The sequence below is a fragment of the Sebastes umbrosus genome, chromosome 6 (genome assembly GCF_015220745.1).
Source record: "Sebastes umbrosus isolate fSebUmb1 chromosome 6, fSebUmb1.pri, whole genome shotgun sequence".
NCBI classification, from domain to species: Eukaryota; Metazoa; Chordata; class Actinopteri; order Perciformes; family Sebastidae; genus Sebastes; species Sebastes umbrosus.
Genome location: NC_051274.1, coordinates 26,935,457 through 26,957,926, shown reverse-complemented (window position 1 = coordinate 26,957,926; position 22,470 = coordinate 26,935,457). Strand labels below are relative to the sequence as shown.

At 36.7% G+C, this 22,470-nt stretch overlaps 1 protein-coding gene across 2 annotated transcripts; it reads right to left on the bottom strand.

Annotated features, from left to right (window-relative positions):
- Positions 1 to 6,890: 6,890 nt before the first annotated feature.
- impdh2 (IMP (inosine 5'-monophosphate) dehydrogenase 2) lies at positions 6,891 to 20,904 on the bottom strand. Of its 2 annotated transcripts, XM_037774177.1 has the most exons (15): positions 20,347 to 20,904; positions 17,684 to 17,732; positions 17,226 to 17,327; positions 17,062 to 17,136; positions 16,359 to 16,565; positions 15,606 to 15,693; positions 15,271 to 15,470; positions 14,161 to 14,251; positions 13,960 to 14,055; positions 13,049 to 13,120; positions 9,487 to 9,630; positions 8,970 to 9,114; positions 8,271 to 8,414; positions 7,543 to 7,626; positions 6,891 to 7,287 (listed from the first exon to the last, which is right to left on the bottom strand). In XM_037774177.1, the coding sequence occupies exons 1-15, from the start codon at positions 20,442 to 20,444 to the stop codon at positions 7,266 to 7,268; spliced, it is 1,617 nt and encodes a 538-aa protein (XP_037630105.1). In that variant the 5' UTR covers positions 20,445 to 20,904; the 3' UTR covers positions 6,891 to 7,265. The 2 variants fall into 2 exon arrangements, with proteins under 2 accessions (XP_037630105.1, XP_037630106.1); XM_037774178.1 differs by lacking the exon at positions 13,049 to 13,120 and having other exon boundaries at positions 20,347 to 20,902.
- Between the last annotated feature and the right edge of the window lie 1,566 nt (positions 20,905 to 22,470).

Below are 22,470 nucleotides of genomic sequence, written 5' to 3'. Positions count from 1 at the left end.
CTGCAGAAAGTGTAATGTTATCAAAGTTCATTTGATTGTGGTGTAACATAAAACTAGACAACCATTAAAAATCATCCATGCACTCAGCTGTAACTCTCAGTGGTTTAAAAGTCACTCCTGAGTGAAACCACAGAATCATAATGTGACGATGTTCAGTCCAGAGCTGAAAAACACAATAAAATGAAAGTAGGCTAATAAAAACAAAATAAAAAAATCACAATGTCACAAGCGGTTAGTTTCTGCCCAAAGAAATCACTGAAAACAAGACAAAGCACCTTGTGAACACCCAACAGCTGCCTGATTATGATATCTTAAAGGAAAAAAAAGATGCTTATGATCAAACTTAAATCAATGTTGTAAAAGTATTAAAGCAATTACTGTGTATAACGGCTCTAAAGCCCCGGGATTCACAAAACCTGAGAAAATATCAAATTATTGCTCAATTTGTTTTAAATTTGTATGCACATTTTTAAATAATTGTATATTATAATACATTTTTAAGAGCCTATTTTTTGATCTGGTGTTTTTGCAGTACAATTGTAAGTAAATTAGATGCATATTAAACTAAAAGGCCTCCATCCAAGAGGTGATAAAGTCTATTTTCTTTATTTAAAGTATGCAAATTTCCCCACTGTGGGACTAATAAAGGAATATCTTATCTTATCTGACATTTTTGTATCTAAAAGCTTAGAATAGAGATTTGGTTAATCTTCAAGGAATTACTGGTACATTTTTAGCAGCGACTCTTGTTAATATGAAAAATGTAAGCTTATTCTACTGTAACACTGCAAGAGGAGGAGCAGCAGCAAAATGCCAACATCTGTCACAACCTCACAGCTCCTTGTTAAGATGCAGGACTCAAAACTAACCAAAGAAATGAAAAGTGGCTCTTGAAAATTTGAGAAAATCTACATTTTTAAAAACTAAAAATAATTAATGTCAGCTTTTGAAATGCAGACACTAAAGCTTCACTACATTTTCTCCAAGTCTGTCCATAAAATATTGAAGCAGGGAGTGTTGACCTATCACTTACAGTACTTTGTATCTGTGTATCATCTTGAAAAACCTGTTGTGTGTGTCATCTGTTGAGTGCCAGAAAGACAAAGATAGCAAGCAAGAAGGGACACGAGGTCAGCCCAACAAGGAAGAGCTGATAAAAAGGAAGGAGGGAGAGCTGAAAAAAAAAAATTAAGGAAGACATTTACATCATAAAAGTTTCCTGTGGAGCTAAAAATAGCTTTTAGACTCTGTTGTATAGCTGTATTAATTCCTCATGTCCTCAAAAACAAAACAAAAAAACTTAAAAATTACAACTAAACATTGAAAGAAAAGAGACAGTTTGTGAAAAAAGAGAAACACTTTCAGTTTGTCACCTGTAATTCAACCCTTAATAATCAAGGCCTGCAGACTTTTTCCAACAATGAGAGGAATGATCGAACAACCACAAACAGTTTAACAAGCTGTAAGACTGGATTTTTATGAGAACAATGTGAGGACAAAGTTTAAGAAGTCAAATCAGGAGAAAGAGAGAGAGGTGGAATGAGGACTTGGCAGTAGAAGCCAGTAGAATGAAAGCAAAGTGAAAGTACAAAAAAGACACCAGTATGAATTCTTCACATGATGATAAAGGTTTGATTAATAGTGTGTAAAAGTGTTCCAGCTCACCAACATGTCAGAGCAGCGAGTCCTCCTCTGTAGTCCCGTCTGCCAACAGCTCCGACAGTCCAAACTTCCTCTTTAAATACCCGAGACAGTAATTTCACTTTCACTTCTCCTGATCAGATAAAACTCCTCCTTTACTTCCTTTGTCCACTCCCTCCCTGTCTTCTCTCCCTGCTGGAGACACACAACTACTACTATCTAAAAATCTCTTTATTTCAAATACACTCTAGGTCAACTTAAAATGTTCATTCTTGTTTAAGGTAAATTACATCTTCACTATTTATAAGCAGTCAGTTGTCATGTGAAGTTCTTCTCTTGTCTTGCAGTGCTTTTAGGTTTCATTTATTAAACTTGTACTGATTAGATGTAATTTGAATTAAAAGTTTCAAAGGTTTCATATATTATGAGATGTGCAGATTATTTTTAATATCTTAAGGACAGACAGGTGAAGTAAAATCAGTTCATTCTGTGAACTGATCCCTGTTAGTGTTAATGGTTTTATGTTATGACTGAATGTATTTGTTTTGTATGCAGTATGTTCACCTTGACTGTTTTAGTCAGATCTTTTCTCAGTGTAGCCGTTCGCCAGTTGTTACAGGTCTGCCCTAGTCAATGTCAACATTTAAATCTATTGACATTTTATAAAGGGCCAGTTCACCCAAACTACAAAAAAACACATTTTGTCACATGTAGTGATATCTAGCCATGCATATAGTTTTTGGTTTTATTTATAAATTAGGGCTGTCAATCGGTTAAAATATTGTCTATGATTAATTGCGATTAATCGCACATTTTTTATCTGTTCAAAATGTACCTTAAAGGGAGATTTGTCAAGTATCTAATACTCTTATCAACATAGGAGTGGACAAATATGCTTGCTTTATGCATATATATGTATATATTTATTATTTGAAATCAATTAACAACAAAACAATGACAAATATTGTCCAGAAACCCTCACAGGTACTGCATTTAGTATAAAAAATATGCTCAAATTATAACATGGCAAACTCAAACCCAACAGGCAACAACAGCTGTCAGTGTGCTGACTTGACTATGACTTGCCCCAAACTGCATTATGTATGTATACTGCATGCAGTATGACATAATTGGTATCAATGGATTCATTAGGTTTTCTATTCTCATTTGATATCAGTATCTTCACGCTAGCTTTAAAAAACTGAGCCCTCTACAACCTAAAAATCGCAAGTTGTGTTAATGCTTAAAATAAATTAGTGCCGTTAAAACAAATTCAACAGCAGAGTGTTTTTTCTGAAACAAATGACAAAACATCCCCCACTGTCTGTGAAGAGCTTTCACTGGAAATATTTATATACTATGAAAACTGTTGACCGTGTGTTCAGTAAATCATCCAGACTAACGACGGCACTGTATGTTATTTTTCAGAGCTGTGAGGCACTGCAAATGAGACTCCAGAGACAACATCTCAAAACCTGGACAAATGAAACAAAATTCATCTACTACTGCTACTGGAGGTAAGTGAAAAACATTTTTTTATTGTAATTTGAGTGAACCAGCCCTAACATGTGTTGCTCCATGCCGCTTTGCTGACCTTTTAGTCCCCCGTGCAATTAACTTTTGTATATATGCTTTTGTTTATTTGTAATTTAACCAGATTTTTCTAAGTAAAATGTCTTAAGAAAACCCTCAAATTTCATAGTAAATCAGGTTCTAATAGTATTCATGTAGTTTTGGTCCAATTCTGCCTTAAATTGTTTTGTCTGTGGTGTTAATTTATTTGCTGGCACTGCCTTGAAAACTATATAGTTTACCCCTAAATACTTAAGACTATCTCATATTTTAAATACATTTTTTTAATTCCTTGTAATTCTTTGTAATTGTTGAGCACAGTTAATGTTAAATCTGACTTTTGATATGTGGCATACAAAATACCAACCATTATTATCAGGGGTATTGGTATTAGTAGTAGTGGTATTAATAGTTTTTCTAGTGCTGGTGGTTGGTATATTAATGGTTACAGTAATGGTCAGTGGAGGAAGAAGTACTCAGATCTTTTACTCAAGTAAAAATATAGAAGTATTAATTTTGCTCTTTTTAGATGTGTGATAATATTGGATTATGCTTATCGATACATTAATGTGTTCACTTGTTGCAACTGGTAACGGTGGAGCTGATTTGAGTCTACACTACAATATATACAGTATTTTTATATATATACTATATATTATCAAAGTAGTTGGCGATTAATTTAATAATTGATTAATCGTTGCAGCTCTACCCAGATATATATATCCATCTATCCATCCATCCATCCTCACCTTCCCATCATTTTTTTTTTTTTTTATAATATTAATCTGCTAAGTAACTAGTAAATTAAGCTTTTAGATTGATGAAGAGGAGTAAAAAGTACAACATTTCCATCTGAAATATAGTAGGGTAGAAGTATAGTAGCAGAAAATGTATTACAATTTTATTATTGTTGTTATTATTATTATTATATTATATTTAATGGTACTTGTCATGATCATAGTAGTGACAGCAGTACGAGTAGAGGTAGCAACAGTAGTGGTTCCCAGTCAGCTTTCATTTGGTGATTTGCATGTTAAAAATCATCTAGTTGTTTAGGTATAAAACGCGCTAAATCTGGTTTAAAAGTGAGTTTTAGACATGTAGGTTACCATGGTTTCAACAGCATTTCAGTAATATAATCCAATGGCTCGACAGCAACCGCTCAACATTGAAATATAGTTATTTATATTCCATTGAAACACAAGTTAAAGTTTAGATGGTGGTAATAGCGTTCCATGAATCATTGTTTTTGTTGTAAACCGACTCTTTCCTTGTGTGTTAATTAGCGTGCAGCATGATGGATGATGTGAGACAGGTGTGACCAGCAGAGTGTGACCGGAGGAGTCCCATCAGTCCTTCTGGGTTTCAGTCTGGAAAGTCCGGTGGATTTGGCAGAGTACCTGATCCTCCCTGGAGACCTCCAGCAGGAAGAAGGGAAGGTGAGGTAGGTGGAGAGAAGGTGGCTGCTTGTTCTCTGATGGAGGACACCTGGGCCTAACTCCCACGCTTTGTCCTTGAATGTACTTCAGTAATTAACAGTTCAGCTGTCATGCAGTATGTTATCTGATTGGATGGACTGGCTCCAAATTGGGCTGCTACTTCTCTCCTATTCTGCCTTTATGACATGACTGTGTTTTTATATCTTTTTTATGGCATACTATACTATGGTATTTTTATGACTTTTTAATGACAAACTGGGTTTCTGCTTCTCTAAAGTGAATATTGAAATAAATACAACGTTAAAGACTTTTACTAATGATAAGTTAGTTTCTGGGTTAGTCTTAGCTTCTCAAGGAAATTCTTTCTTAAAAGTTCACTTTACTGTTGTACCAGACGCAAACTGTTTACTGTTTTTTTTGCAACTTTTTTTTAATGAAATTTTTCGACATACTATACTATGAATTTTTTACGACATGCTATACTATGACTTTTTTAATGAAATTTTTCGACATACTATACTATGAATTTTTTACGACATGCTATACTATAACTTTTTTCATGAGATTTTTCGACGTACTATAATATGACCTTTTTTCGGCATACTATACTATAACTTTTTTTCATGAAACATTACAACATACTATAATGACTTTTTTTCGACATACTATAACTTTTTTTCGACATACTATACTATGACTTTTTTCACGAAAATGTTTCGATATACTATAATATGAATTTTTTTCGGCATACTATACTATGACTTTTTTCACGAAAATGTTTCGATATACTATAATATGACTTTTTTTTGACATACTATACTATGACTTTTTTTCACGAAAATGTTTCGATATACTATAATATGACTTTTTTCATGAGATTTTTCAACGTACTATGTGTTTTTTTCGACATAGTATAATGACTTTTTTTAATGAGATTTTTCGACATACTATAATGTGCGTTTTATCCATCAAGTATTTAGAGATACTATAGCATGACTTTTTCGACATATACTATGAGTTTTTTCATCAAATATTTCAACATACTATATTATGCATTATTTTCAACATACTATTACTTTTTCCCGACATAGTATTCTATGACTTTTTTTGGACATGGTATACTATGTTTTTTTCAACGTACTATACTATGACTTTATTTCATCAAAGATTTAGACAAACTATATTGACTTTTTTTCGACATACTATACTGACTTTTTCATGAGAATTTTCGACATACTATGCCTTTTTTTATGAAATTTATCGACAAACTTTACTTTGACTTTTTTTCATCAAGTATTTAGACATTAGACATATTATACTATGACTTTTTTCGACATACTATACTATGACTTTTTTCATGAAATTCTTCGACATACTATGACTTTTTTTTTTTACATACTATCCATGACTTTTTTTCATGAGATTTTTCAACGTACTATAATATCAAAGTCATAGTATAAAAAAAAACGCATATTATATTACGTCGAAATTGTTGATGAAAAAAAACTCAGTACAGTATATCGAAAAAAGTCAGTATAGTATGACGAAAAAAATCATAGATTAGTATGTGAAAAGAAATCATAGTATAGTATTTAAAAAAAGTCATAGTATAGTAAGTCGAAAATAATGCACATTATAGTATATTGAAATTTTTTATGAAAAAAAGTCATAGTATACTGTCGAAATAATTCATGAAAAAAGTCATAGTAAATTGTCGAAAAAAAATCATAGTATATTAGGCCAAAAAAAAAATTCATGAAAAATGTAATACTAAAGTATGTTGGAAAAAAGTCATATTATAGTACGTCAAAAAAGTCATACTATAGTATGTTGAAATATTTCATGAAAAAAAGTTACAGTATAGTATGTAAAATAAAGTCATTATAGTACGTTGAAAAATCTCATAGTATTGTATGTCTAAATACTTGATGAAAAAAAGTCATAGTAAAGTTGTCGATAATTTTCATAAAAAAAGTCATAGTATAGTATGTTGAAAAAAACATACTATTTATTTTCAACAAAAATGTCGACATACTATAATATGCGTTTTTTTCCACATACTAATAGTAAAAGTGATATAAATTTTTTCAACATACTATACAATGACTTTTTCCTTCTGCAGTTAACATGACAATCCAGCAATTGACTTAGTACTATCAACTTTTAAAACTACTAGATACACACATCTTCACAAAAATTCCTTACCAAATTGTGTACAAATTACAAAAACAGAACATAGCAGTTTGTGCAAAAAAACACAAGCTTTATTGGACAACTTTTGCCTTAAATGGACACACCAGACATTTATTTTAATCATAACATGAAAGGCATTGGAGGACTCAATCACACGTGCACTGATTGATAAATGCTTAGTTCCCCTTCTTCACACACACACACACACACACAGCTACACAAAACACAGACAATGCATAGATGATGCTGGCAGGAAGACTTGATGGATCCTTGGAAGAGTAGAGTGGATGTGAAAGCTCATCTTTAAAGAGAAGTCAGTTGTGTGTTAGGTATGAATGTTAGAGGGTCTGGCATGTAGTGTGTTTGCATAATGTCTCTTGGAAGGATTCTCGATCTGCAGGCTGAACGGCTGGCTTTTTCTCAAAACAGACGTTTTTCATAACTGTGGGAGAAAGAGCAGTTTGTCAGTGAGGAAAAGGTCACACGGCTATCCATGATGCTCCCTGAGGTTTCCTGTTAAGACAGACTGGAGGCACTAACGAGGAAGTTTAATTGAAAATTTGTGTGGTTGGAGCGAGACATGAAACTAAGAACTTTTTAAGATGATGGAATATGAAACCGAACTAAACAAAATTATATCTACTTAGTTGACTGGATCTGTGCTGAAGAAACATTGTGTTACTGTTTGTGTGTGTACCTGTGCAGGCTGTGGACTCCACCCTCCATTTGAGCTGAAGCTGTTCTCTTTTCAAATTTCAGATCTCCAGAGTACATCATGGCTCTGCAAGGAGGAAAGAAATGCTGTTACACACCAGACATCAACGAGAAGAAATACAGCACGACACAAGGTAAAGAATATAGTGCGGCACAAACTCTGGGCAAGCACCAAGACTAAAGATGTGTCCAAAATCCATACAACATACTACTTAGTATACAAAAAAAATCCGTAACAGCTTTAAATTAATTAATGATTACATTTTTTAAGACATTTCTAATAGAATAGTATACTATGACTTTTTTATTACTTGTTTCAACATGATCCTTTCACTTTTCTATGACTTAATTTATAGCATACTATACTATGATTTTTATGAATTTTTCCAAAGTACTAAACCGTAAAAAACTGTTTTAGTATAGCATGTCGGAAAAGGTTGTCTGAAAGTTGTAGTACAGTATGTCGAAAAATTTAAAAAAAAGTCATAGTTTAGCCTGTCGAAAATATAAGTCATCATATAGCATGTCAGAAAAAGTCGGACATTTAAAAAAAAAAAAAAAGTCATAGTATAGTATGTTGAAAAAAGTCATAGTAAAGTAAAAAAAAGTATATACAGTATAGTATGTCGAACAATGTCAGTATAGTAAGTTGAAAGAATTAAAAAAACAAAACGGTCAGTGTAGTATGTCTGCCTGTGTGTGCGTTTTTACCTGAGCTGGGTGAGGCTCTTGGATCCGATGTCCTGACAGGAGTGCTGAATGCCAGCCAGTAAGTAGGGAACAAACTTGTGGATGGAGCCTTTGTCCTGCACCGCTCCAGAAACACCCTGAGCAACTTTAATTTTATCACATTCACTGTGAAGGGAGAGGAGAAAAACAAATTGTTGGTGATATGATGGCGTTAGTAGCATAGAAAGACTTTTAAAGCAGATAATCTCATACAATTTATGTACTGCCACTGTGTGACTATAATAAAGTGAATAAATTAAAGCAGTTTTTCTTTTGAATACTCTTCCTTTTGAGAGTGTTGTGATATTTACTTTCCACCCAAAATAAAGATTTAATTGAAGTATAATTGTGTAAAATGTCTGCGACTGTCATTTTCTAGTCGGCTCATCATTCTTGACCACAATGGAGTAATGTCTTATGTTCTGAAAACCACTGAAAATCAAATGAGGAGGAAGTGTTGTCATCTGGGAAACACTGGCAAATTGTCGTCTCTCGTGACATTGTGGTGAGACTACGCTATATTGTGTCATGTTGTTCTCTTTTGGGGTAAGAGCGAGACTTTTGCTTTGTTAGGATTTAACCTGCAGATATACAGGTACCACTAGGGAGCTGTTACCCAACCTTAAACTCTGATCAACTTGAATGGCAAAGTCCGCTAGCCCAGATTTAGTGTTTTTGTACCTGAAGTATCTGGTCTGGGAGCCCAGGTTTTTGTCCATGGCGTCCACGGAGCCCATGCCGCGGTATTTCTTTAGCCTGATGCCGTCAGAGAAGAAATATTCACCGGGAGCTTCACTGGTGGCAGCCAGCAGAGAGCCCATCATCACTGGACACAGAGAGAGAGAGAGGTTAGTATGTGGAAGTTAGAAGACTGAAAATGAAAGACAACTACTGGAAGGTTTAAACTGAGTGAAAGTGGGCAATAAGCTGTTTTTTTAGGCCGCTTTTTTCCCCCAGCATAGATCCGGTTTCACACGGAGGGAAGTAAACGACATAATCCAAATCTAAAAATCTACAGTTCAAATTATAATCGTCTCTGTAACATGGATTAGAAAAAAGCACGACAGATGACCACATAAAAACAAATCTTTATTTACTATAGATCTTGTAGTCAAATCTGAATTTAGTGTATGTCTCATCCATCATTTAAATATTCATAGACTTTCACTCCGACTCTGAAACAGCCATCTATCCATACCTGTGGATGCTCCCAGTGCCAGGGCTTTGGCAATGTGCCCGACAGTCTGGATGCCGCCGTCAGCGATGACCGGCACACCGAAGCGCCTGGCGTACTCCGATACCTTATAGACAGCGGTGGCCTGAGGTCTGCCGCACGCAAGCACTGAAGAGAAGAAGAGAGACGGAGGATTAAATGATGTGAGAAAATGTGTACAGCTGTTGAATTTAGTCATTTATCTACATGTTTCTAGTGTCATGTAGTTCAGAACTAGCCAGCAGTCATAATAACAACCCCTTAACCTACCAGAGAATATACAACGAAGCTCGCAAAATGCTAACACAGCTCACCACACAAAACGCAGACTTTTTCCATCTTTACCAGCCAATTATTCTTTCACATCATCATTATGTTTACAGGAACATGGCTTCAACATAAGATGAGCTTTGGAACCAAGAATCATCAGCTGGCTGATAATTTGATAAACTGACATTAAAAAAAATCATGCATGGTGGAAACTCCCAGTGATCCAACTAAGTGATGTTAAACAAAATGTAAGACATTCTCACACAGTGAAGGAGCAGACAGGCTGAGAACGTGTCTCTTTCTGTTGTCATGTTAGTTACAGAAAAGTGAGAATGAGGAAGTTAAATTTGTCACATCAGCAGACAAATCCCACGCACCACTCTAAGACTCCAAACCAGTTTCACATAATATATCCTGCCTATATTCAACTCCACTAATCTTTTACACCATCAAGTAAGGGAAACCAACGCTTAAATTCACAAAGTGCCACCAAAGAGAAACATCCTGAGTTGATTTGCTTCATGTGAACTAAGGGCTGCCCGGTACTTCCCAAACTAGTAACCCCAATTATCCTGCTATGTATTGAAAGCCGTGATCTAAGAGAGGAAATGTTTCAAAAAAGTTAAGTTATAATCAGTATTGTGGAGGATTATAAGTAAATGTGTTATTAACTTTTTCTATATGTTAAATCAGGTTCATCCACTAATGTAACCTGCTAAAAATGTGCATTTTTTGATCGCAATTAACTGTTGGGGGGTCTATTCATAGGGAGGACCTACTTAATTTTATGTATTTGGTCTTGATAGGATAGAGGCAGAATTTATTATTGTTATTTTAGATATCTTTACATTTTAGAAGTGTTTGCCTATTGGTTATTTGTGAGGCCTTGCTGTATTTTCTATGTATTGATGCAGATTATTCATTTGCCCTGTATATGTGTCCCTACAATATTTGGGAAAGTTTATTTTTTAGCCTTTGGTGCAATCATTTTTATACTAACTTACCCATTTAATGTAAGTTTTTTGGGCCATATTTGTGATTGTTACTACGCAGAGTGTTTTCAAATGATGTTTGGTATTTATGCCTCGCTTCCTATTGCACTTGAGGTATGAAATGTGTGCTTGGTTGCAGCCGCTCCCTATTTAAGATGGCTTGTTATTGTTACAAATCATTTGCCTGATCATCTACTTCTGAAACGTCGCAAATAAATGTACTTTTACAAGTTAGACAGCGTGCGGGATTTTGTTTGCAACTTTTTATCTTTTTGCTTAAAAAATGCCAACCATCAATAAAATAATAAAAACAAAAAATGGGTTTGATTTCATGAAAATATAACATTAATATTGAACTAGAGCAATAATTTTGGCTTCTAAATTATAATTTACAACATTTCTGTTGGAGGTGAGAGTGCTGCTACTTTTTCTTTCTTTAGGGAAATGTTGTTATGACATACAGTGTATTATAAACTGTGCAGCACCATATGTTCAAGCTACTAGACATGTTTTTACTGTTCTGTACATCATTTCAGAAAATATATTATCAAAGCAAAATAAAATAGGACACACATACAACAAGGAAGTAATAAAAAAATCTCCTATTTTCTCAGCCCAGATTCTACTCAGACTACACATAGCAGGTGAGCAATGATACGTCCTCTCATTAATAAAATACTAGAAAAGTAACGCACACCAAGGGATGTAATGAGGTGCTGATCACTGGATGTAGACATGAAAGTAGAACAAAAGTGCCACACACTGTAGCTCCATATGCATTTATCTTGTATTCAGATGACATTTCGACCCTCATGCCTTCTTCAAGATCAACAATCAATACGGCCTCTCATACAACCATGCTACAATTCAAAGGTATGTCACTTTTGGTGCAACAATCACAGTTGGCAGCACTTGTGGACTGATGATACTGTGTTGACTGTTAGAAATTGAGGAAATTAGAATATGGCACAAACGAAGATACATTCATCAAGGCCGCCTCGTCGATGATTAATAATGAAGCAACGGTGCCAGCTGAAATATAACCTGCCTGGTTCCACACACCTCAGCAGGTTCACCACCTTGCTAGACAGAGACACCCTGTGGCTGCCAGCTACATTATTGAACTCGTTCCAGTGCCATATGTTAGGAGTGAGTGTTAGAAATGGATGAGAGTTGTTGTCTACAACTGACACAATGACGGGAGGGCCAATAAAACACAACAGAAGCAGCACACAGAGGGTTTGACCTTAAACCAGCCACTATCTGACCAATGGTATCCATAGGCAACCACAGGACACAAATGGATAGAACACAGAGCGCAACGCGTCATTCTCTGAAAACTACACCCACCAGAGGGGAAACAATGTGCAACCGAGAACTGAAACGCTAACAAACTGACATGCTGAAATCAAATGTTTTCAGCCAGCTACAGGCAAAGGATTATTTTAGCACCCTGAGGGGCCGATCACATGCTGCGTCTAAAAATGCGTGGAAAACTCCAGCCGTGTCGCTTTGAATCCTTTTATCCAAGGTGCTTGGGAGGTTGCGCTACTGTCGCGCCTACCGTTACTAAGTCACCACCACCTGCCTGGTGTGATGACGAATCAAGTTGCTTTGATTTAGCAGTAAAAGCCTCAGTAGCTAAACTAAACAAAGTCAAGACAAAGATAAATTGATTTCCAGCACCGTAAATTGTTAAGTTTTCCCAGTCTTCCTGCTCATGCCTCACGTCTTATTGCCTGTATCCTCAGTTTTTCCGTTCGGCAGATTATAAAAACGTATTTCTGGGTTCTTTGCCCTGTTGGTGGTGCATCCCACCACACAGGAGCTTTTAGGCTTTTTTCTGTTATTTGCTAGCAGACGTAAGTGACAAAGAGGCACCTTCCCGCAATACAAAGTCAACGGAGAGCGATGAGTTGTTTTCCCCTCCGGTGTGGGCGGGACTTAATTGCGCTCTGTCTCTATAGTGTCTCAATCTGATGACATCATCAAGACCGGAGACCAAAAGGTCAGTACAGTGGGTGGAGGAAGATTCACTTAGGATGACTGACAGATTAGTGAAGACACAGGAACAAGCAAAACCCCAAAACCTCAAAACACCCCAAACCAGCTCTTAAACAAACAAAAAAACTACGACAACTACCTCTACCACGTCTACCACGTCTACCGATGCAAAGCTGTTAACCAATCGATGCAGCAGGCTGTGAAGTGGGGAGGGCGGGCACACTGTGATTTTAGAGCCAATGGGAGCCCAGCGCAGGCCAAAAGGGGGCGGGGAAACTTACTGCAGTACCCCGTAACAGTGGTTGGGGTTTTGGGGCTGTGGAGCTTTATTGCTGGTGGTACACTGGGGGCAGCTGGACATGGACACACACACACACTCACACTCACACACCATATAAACACCAGGGTGGGAGGTAGGGGAGAGAATTTAAGATGGAGGAAGCAGAGAGAAAGGAAGAGAAAGAAGAGGAGGAGGCAGGTTGGAAGACAACAAGATTAAGATGACAAACAAAAATGAAGAAAACCGTAAGTTAAAGAAAATGAACAAGAAAAAATAGTGCTGATGATTTGAGAGGAATCTTGGGACAAGATGAAGAGAGACAACAAGAAACAATATCGAATGTATACTTCTTAACTATGCCACACAAATCACAGCTAAATGTATCCCAATGACAACTTAGAGTTTAAAATCCAAACTTAGCTGTAACAACCCTAACTGCACAGTTTAACCAACTACAGATATTCTTTCCAGATGGTCACAAAGTCAGATCAGGTGATCATACTGCCTGACGTGACTTGGTTGAGAGAAATGTCAGACTACACACTGAACACAGACCAATCATAGCTTGTGTTCTTTAACAACCATGACTTGCAAATGTAATCAGGCAGGAGGCGCCAGAGACAAACTCCTGGGATCAGAAATGACACTGCACCCGAACCACAGAGCACATCATAGACTATAAGAAAGAAGACAAAATTATTCGAACATGCTCGTCTTTCCATCTGAGCCTCGGTTCTCTTCCATTAAGAGACACTACACGGGGTAAAACAACAAATTGTTGAACCAAACCAACGCTAATTTAGATCACTTCTGATCCCGGTCGCTTTCTATTGCCAAACCACAGCTCCAGAATGGTTGATGGCTGTTTTGTGGGTGGGAGCATTCAGCAATCTGAATTTGCCAGTCACTCACCTTCCTGTGTTATGCAGATGGAGCCGCTGCCCATCCCCACTCTCAGCCCGTCCACTCCGGCATCTATCAGGTTCTTGGCCTGAGCTGCAGTCACCACTGCAGCAGAAAGAGGGAGACAGAGAGGCCGTTAGAGCTGACAACATTCTCTCAATGTGTGCCTCTCTAACTTATTAGGTATTACGTAAAGAAAAGTATAGTTACCATTGCCTCCGATGACCTGCAGGTCTGGATGCTTTTCTTTGATATATTTGATCATGTTGATCTGGAAGATTGAGTTGCCCTGAGACGAGTCCTGGAGGTACAGAAGGAACACATGACATTGTTATTTATTTATATAGCGGCGTACGCTTTATCACAAATCTCTGACTCTTTGTTCTCTGTATCACAAGGTTGGATGGACCTCCTTACAGTCACAAGGAAATAGCCATCTCATGTTATTCATTTATAAAGCTCTACTGCTGAAGCTTCCAAACTACGTCACATCTCTTCTGTCATTTAAATATAGTAACTACATTTCATAATCCAGTAACTACTCAACCTTGGAAATCCCCCGTGTATGCACTAATGTTGGCAGAACCAGTTTCAGATACTATTCACCTTTTAAATGAAATGCAAACTGCCCTCAAACTAGAGTCCTGCATTATCCTTGGAGATTTTTGAAGCTTTATAATCTGATTTCTTTTTTTATAACTGTTATTAATTCCTGTTTATTGTGTAGTTGTATTGTGTCTGGTTTGCTGATTATGTTCCTGTGAATGTTTCCTGTTCTCAGGTCTCTCTTGGAAAAGAGATATTATCTCAATGAGGCTGCCTGGTTAGATAAAGGACTACAAAATTTACACTTCACAGCTTTCAGACAACCTGGCTAAAACCCAAGTCAAATGTAGTGAATCCAGAGCAAATGAACCGCACACCATTAAATTTGCTCCCATAGTTGAGAGATAACGTTTTTCATAACATGTAGATCTTCATTAAGATGATTACCACTCATTGACACACTCTGTGGAAGCAAATTGAGTGCAGTCTGCTTCATGTATTTTGATATCTAGACCGTCCTGCACTTGAATACCACAGTGAATATGCACACCACTGCTGCCACAGTAAGTAAACCCAGTAAGCCCATAAAATAAAACTGTGAAAGAGCTCACTTCCAGTCTGTTCTCCACCAAAGTCCCTGTACCGATTCCTCAGTAATAAAGCTCCCTAATCTGCACCACAAAGTCTAAAATTGATCTCAGTAGACAGACGTAATTCCCCCTGGTCTCCATGGGAATTAAGAGTCTCTAAAACCTGTACTGAAGTCTTCCTTACCAGTACAACCACATCCACCCCGCTCTGCATCAACAGGTCCAGTCGGTACTTGTCGTCGTTGTGGGTGCCGATGGAGGCGCCGCACAGCAGCTGTTTGCGTGAGTCTTTGGAAGCCAGGGGGAAGTCTCTGTTCTTCTTCAAGTCTGTGCGTGCGATGATGGACACCAGGGAGCCCTCTTCATTCACTATCGGCAGCTTACCTGCATGACGAATCAGAGAAGTTAAACATGTACAGACGGTCACACCTGGTTGCATTTTTAATCAGTTTTATGGCATATATTCAACTGGAGTGATAATGTAAAAATCATGCGAGTCAAATTTAGCACCCTCCTCACCTTTCTTGCTCCTCTGGAGGATTTCATTGGCTTCTTTCAGCGTCACTCCAGCAGGAGCGACCACTAGATCCTCTCGCTTCGTCATCACCTGTCAAGATGTTTACAAACAGAGCATGAATAAAGGAAGCATCAAAACCCAGTGGAGAGGTTTCAGGGAATGTAGAAACTTGCAGTATTTCAGGGGTTTTAGCATTTTAAGATGTGACACTTTAATAGTGAAAAATCTATCATCTATCTGTTCGTTCCAATACCCATACTACCATACTATTTAGTATGCCACAAAAAGATTTAGTATGTCCCAATAGATAGTATGGTAAAGGCAGTATGCTAAAAATACCAGGATGTCCTACTACATGTGGTCGCATTTTGCAGTATGCAAGCCAGCTTGTTTTTCTGACCTACAATCCTCTTTGCAGTGGATATATGAGCAAGAGGGTCAAAGCTGAAGGCGCAATGTTATGAAGTAGTTATTATTACATATATATATTAATGTGTTATTTGTAGTTAATCAAAATACTTTCCAGTAAAGTTCGCAAAATGTAATATTATATTTACAACAATATTACTCAGTTGTCTAAAAAATTCAGTATTGATCATGCTCTAACTTAAATTCATAGCTATTGAATACTACTCTAATGTTTCCAATTAAAATATCAAAATGCATCATAAAATCTTGATTCATCAATTCCAAAAACTTCTGCATCCAACACCATATTACTTCTAGTTACTAAAGGCTAATGACTTGTGTCTAACCTCGCTCAGTGGCAGGTTGTGGTCTTCCTCCTTCAGGAAGTCAATGTCTCTGGAGGAAATGATGCCCACAAGCTTGCCGCCCATTTTGCCGTTATCTGTGATGGGGATTCCGCAGAAACCGTGGCGAGCCTTGGCCTGGAAGACGTCCCGAACTCGCTCGTTGGGGCTCATCACCACGGGGTCTGTGATGAAGCCCTGCTCATAACGCTGGAGGGGGGGAGGGAAGGAAGGAGGTGAGGATAAGAAGGGGTGTGTAAGAATAAAGAGGGGCAGGAAAAGGATGGCGTAGAACATAAATAAATATAAATGGGACGTGGATCTAAGAGCCAGCATGGGAAAGAACGGGAGGGTAACAGCAATGGAAAGGATGTAAGGGTTTCAATAGGGAGGGCTGGATAAATAATGTTTTACTGCCTACACTCTAGAGCAGAGGAGCAAGGGATGCAGAGAAATAACACACTTCTACCTCACACTTCTTTCAAACTGAGAGCAGCAAATAAAAATAGAGAAAGACAAAGAGAAGCTGACGTGAGAAGACAGAAAAATGAAACATCAACACAGTGAAGAAAAAAGTAAAGAAAATGATCATGTAAGAGAAAAAAAACTTAAATGAAAGGGAATAAATGAGCAGTTAAACAAAATGAAATAACAAAAAGGGGATGAAGGAGTGTAAAGAGAAAATGCAGATAGTCATCATCACTACCTTGACTTTGCGGACTTCATTGGCCTGGAACTCTGGAGTGCAGTTGTGGTGGATGAAGCCGATGCCACCCGTTAGCTGGGAGGAGACAATACATCAGTGTTCTAACGTGATAACAGGAACAACAAACAATCTAATAATCCAAGGATTTTTCTCGTACTACTTACTGCCATAGCGATGGCCAGGTTGGCTTCTGTGACGGTGTCCATGGGAGAGGAGACGAAGGGAGTTTTCATGGTGATTTGTTTGGTGAGCGCCGAGGTCAGGTCCTGGACAAAAGACATCAGGGAGGAGATACACACACATGGACATTTTAACACACTGAGAAACTACTGGTAACATATTACCATTATGATACTCAAAAGTTAACTTTAGGCGTTTTCAGACCAGTTCTGGGGACTCTGAGTTTACCATTATGCCATAAATGTCACAGTGGGAGGCCATAATTTACTAATCTGGCTCGTTGATGCATTGTGAGCCTAATTCAGTCACACGACTGATAATCCTCACCCTCACGCTCTCCCATCCCGGACATCATCCAAAATTCAGATTAGGTTAATACCACAACAGCAGCGCTAATCGGATTTTATGTGTTGGTAAATATTTGTCCTTCATCAGGACTCACCACTTGTTCCGATGTGAATTCGATGTAGCCCGGCAGAATCAGGAAGTCGCTGAAGGGGGAGACAGGAAAGATGAGGTTAGAGCGGCTCCTTACAAGACTTGTCCATCCTAACAGCTTTGAACCCGCCTCAAACAATCAAACATGAAAGATTAATCCATAATCTGGAACTTCACATTCAAAAACTGAGAACTAAAACCTTAAGAGCTACACTAACACACATGCACTGCACACACATTTTCTAGTTCAAATAGAAAATCAAAAATATATTCAAGGAATAATGTGACTTTACTACTCCGAACAGGACATACATATGAGCTTCCTTCTTGGAAATCTTCAAAGGGTGTCATGTTACTGTACACGCGTGTGTGAATACGCTTTTGTAAAGAAGGAATGTCGATTATGTGGCGTATGAGTAGCAGTGAGGCCCATGTGATGATGAGACCAAAAAGAGTCTTCAAGTGTCATATGAACTTCCTGTTAAGGGGGTAAGAAATATTTCTCTACAAGAATCATTAACTCTGCAATATTAAAGCTGCAACCAATCGATTAGTTGTCAACTATTAAATTAATCTCCAACTATTTTGATAATTGATTTATCGGTTTAAGCAATTTTTGAGAATCCAGCTTTTTAAATGTGAATATTTTCTGGTTTCTTTACTCCTCTATGGCAGTAAACTGAATATCTTTGAGTTGTGGGGAAAACAAGATATTTGAGGACGTCATCTTGAGGCTTTGGGAAACACTGATCGATATTCTTTACCATTTTATAGACACAACAACTAATCGATTAATCAAGAAATAAATAGACATATTAACTGATAATGAAAATAATCTGTTAGTTTAGTTGCAGCCCTAATCTGTGACATAAAAGGACATGAAAAGGTGGCAGCATCTAGTCAATACATTACACTACTATTTGTGCTTTGTTGTGTACTACCAAGTAGCAGAACAACAAGACAGGACTGTGTAAGCCAGGATCTAAATTTAGGACCGGTGTGTGTACAAAAGGAATGTGTTCCCCTTTTCATGTCCAAGAGGCTGTTATTCAGACTACACAAGTGTATTTCATATGGAACAATAAAGACATTCAATATCGGAAAAAAAAAAAAGAAAAGAAATCACACATGGTTTAATATTGGAATACTGACAGTTGGCCAATTACTTAATAAAAAAGGTTATTTATTATCTTATAAAGGATTTCTTCATAAACAAAAAATGTAAAGCCAAAGGAGTATAATGTTGTTTTCGATGCTATGCCAAAAAGTGTCCTTATACTTCTACAAAACCCTGGTACTGTTGATCAACCTTTTAACAGAAGATTGTGTGCAAATATTTATATTAGAGGTAATAATATACTGAAAGAGAAACGCTCTAACAAAAATATTAGGAACACAATGAGTTATGTTTCTGTCCCTCCATCTAGATGTTTTTGGTCTTCATTATTTGAGGATATACATTGGGGGAAAGCTTGGAAAATTTGTGATAAATACTGTATCAATAACAAACTTAAGGAAGTGTCTTTTAAGATATTACATAGCATTTATCCAATAAAACTTGTGTAAGAAAGATTCAAGCTGGATATTGATTATAAGTATGATTTCTGTGGACTTGAAAAAGAGAATATTTCCCATCTATTTTTTCACTGTACATGTACAAGAATGTTCTGGATTGATGGAGCCAACTTTCTACAAAAGAAGACGAATGTTGAAATAATTTTTTTTATGTAATGATATATTTTAGTCAAGATAAGATTGGAAATAACATGCCGTATATCACACAATTATTCATTATTTTTGGAAAATGTAATGTTCATAATAATAATATAATATATATAATAATATTAACAAGAAAATGTAATATTCATAAGAAAAAATGGTCAATATATATATATATATATATTTATATTTATATATATATAATATATATATATTTATATATATTTATAATATATATATATATATATATATAATATATATATACAAGAATGTTCTGGATTGATAAAGCCAACTTTCTACAAAAGAAGATGAATGTTGGAATAAATATGTTTGATGTAATGATATATTTTATTCAAGATAAGGTTGGAAATAACATGCCGTATATCTTACAATTATTCATTTTTTTGGAAAATGTAATATTCATAATAATAATAATATAATATATATAATAATATTCACAAGAAAATGTAATATTCGTACGAAAAAAACTTTCCAACTCTCCTGCATTTTATTAATGATATAGCACCATTTTACTCAATGTTAAAAACAAAAACGCCATCAAGACTTTTATTAGTAGTATTAAATGAATATAATATGATGTTTATAACAAACTTTGGCATTATGAAATGTATAGGTAAGTATGTTTGTTTTGTCTTGTTTTATTCAATTGTCAGTGTACCTGTTTGTACCTTTGTTACTGAGCATGTGTTCAATAGAGAAAGCATTAATCAGTAATGAAACTGTTATTGGCTGTCCCCAACACATGGCTGACTGCTGGAGGAACATGCTGTTCGAACAGTGACACTGTTAGCACACTTAGCTAGCTACATTACACAACCAGCCGTTGGTTGACTGTTGTCATGGTTAGCCCGGTTAGCATTCTGGTTAGCCCGGTTTAGCCTGGTTATTCTGAGGGCAGAGCAGTGGGAGTGATCATGGTGTCTTTACTTGTATGTGAGCCCGTCTCCTCCGTTGAACAGCTGCTGTCCCGACAGCCCATCATCAGGGATGTAACCGGTCTGTCCGCTGATCAGGTAGTCCGCCATGACGTCTAAAACACCTGTCTTTCAGTGTTCAACTACAACTTCACAGCTAAAGCAACTTTCTTCCTTCGACTCCGGTCTGTCTGTCTGTCTGTCTGTCTGTGTTGCTCAACGTCTCTCGGTCAGTTAACGACCCCAAACGTCAGTTAACGTCCCCAACAGTCAGTTAATGACCCAACCGTCAGTTAACGTCCCCAACAGTCAGTTAATGACCCAACCGTCAGTTAATGACCCAACCGTCGTTCTACTCCGCGCGCCGCCAGAAAGTCCTGTCGTCTGTCTGACTGTCCGTTAACGGTTAGAACCGAAACTGAACAGATAAGTTTCGTTATGAGCGGTTAAAGCGTCCCTTTCTTTCTGATTTCAGGCCTCTCTGCCATCCAGAGCTGAGCGCTCATGCTCTTAATGCAGCTCCTTTTGCAGTAGCTGTAGACACGTGCATTATCACTGTCTGATAGTGTTTCCGGCACTGACGTCACATCCGGCCGACCCGCCCCCTCGTTTTTTTAATAATAAAATGTGAAGAAATTCATACATAATAAAACAAAACAAATATATAATAATACAAATATTATATATACAAACTTAATAATTATATAAATATATACATACTTAATAATTATATACATACTTAATAATTATATTATACTATATTATATTTATATTTTATATATGTATAATATTCTATATTTATAATATACTACATTATATTATATATACATACTTAATAATTATACATATTTTTATAAAACTTTTATATCTATGAAAAAAATAGTATTTTATAACATACATAAAGGAACTCAATATCCCAGCATGCTTTGCGTCATAGTTTAAGTCCTGCATTCAAAATTTCACTTACTTGCACAAGCATCAAAATAAAAGTACTCATTATGCCGAATGACTAATTTTAGAATGTATACTACATTTAGTATAAAGTAGCATAAAATGGAAAAAATTCAAGTAAAGTACAAATACATCAAATTGTAATGAAGTACAGCAGGGATTATCAAACTTTTTGGGGCCAGAGACCCCTTACAGGGGAGAAAATTGTCCTATGACCCCCTCATAATCGTAACACCAATTAAGCCTATGCTACTACCATTTGTACTTGGTACCATTGGAACTATTTGTATTCTAAAACTTTTCAACCTTTAATACTTTTCAAGTAATTGATCTTTTCTTTCAGAAAATGACTAGTAGCAAGACAGCAAATTAATTCGCGGACCCCCTGACGGAGTGCCACGGACCCCTGGAGGGTCCCTGGGCCCCACTTCGAGAAATCACTGAAGTACAGTACTTGAGTATATCTACTAAGTTACTCTCCACCACTGTTAAAATCAAACTGGTGTATCATAGATCATGCTACTGTGATTTTAATAGTTTACATCTTCACAAACTATATGATACTGTATTCTGGGCTTTTATTTGGAATCAAGTTGGTGGATTTCATGGAGATCCGAAATATAAAGTGTGTCCCAATTTATATGAACACATCCCATTTTACAGTGGCTTCCTAAAAGCCCATAGAGCTGTTTTATAATAGAAAGTGCCTTCCTGTCCTGCCTTGGAATAAACACTTGAGGGTGCAATCCTCCCCACACTCCACATTACTGTGTGAAGGTGAAACTGGGTCACACATTTGAGATCAGGCAGTGCAGTTGATACCATCTTGGCACGCAATTACACTTAACTATATTAGGCTGTGGTAGACACCCTATGAGAAAATAGGTGCCAATCTGATAATGCCAGAGGTGGCCTGGGTTTCTGCAGCATGTGTCAACACCGCAGCGCCAGTCCCAATAGAATCAATGAGTTGCACATTATGTTAGAGGGCTATGCAGTACAATGGAAAACATTTTAATAATCAATATATAATCATAATATGGACTATACTTACAAAAAGTAATTCGATGTTGCATGTATCCCTGTCATTTCTCCTAAAAGTGAACCCTCATACCAACATTATACTGCAGTAATGATGATGATCAAGGGCAGTGAAGCATGTCTGCAAAACAAGGTTGTATATATA

Bases quoted from the DNA above. Each gene is read 5' to 3' on its own strand.
- impdh2 (XM_037774177.1), bottom strand. From the start codon at position 20,444: ATGGCGGACTACCTGATCAGCGGACAGACCGGTTACATCCCTGATGAT. The intron at 17,328-17,683 runs GTGAGTCCTGAT...TCTTTTGTCCAG, and splicing joins AATTCACATCGGAACAAGTG to GACCTGACCTCGGCGCTCAC. The intron at 15,694-16,358 runs GTTAGACACAAG...ACATCTTGACAG, and splicing joins ACAACCTGCCACTGAGCGAG to GTGATGACGAAGCGAGAGGA.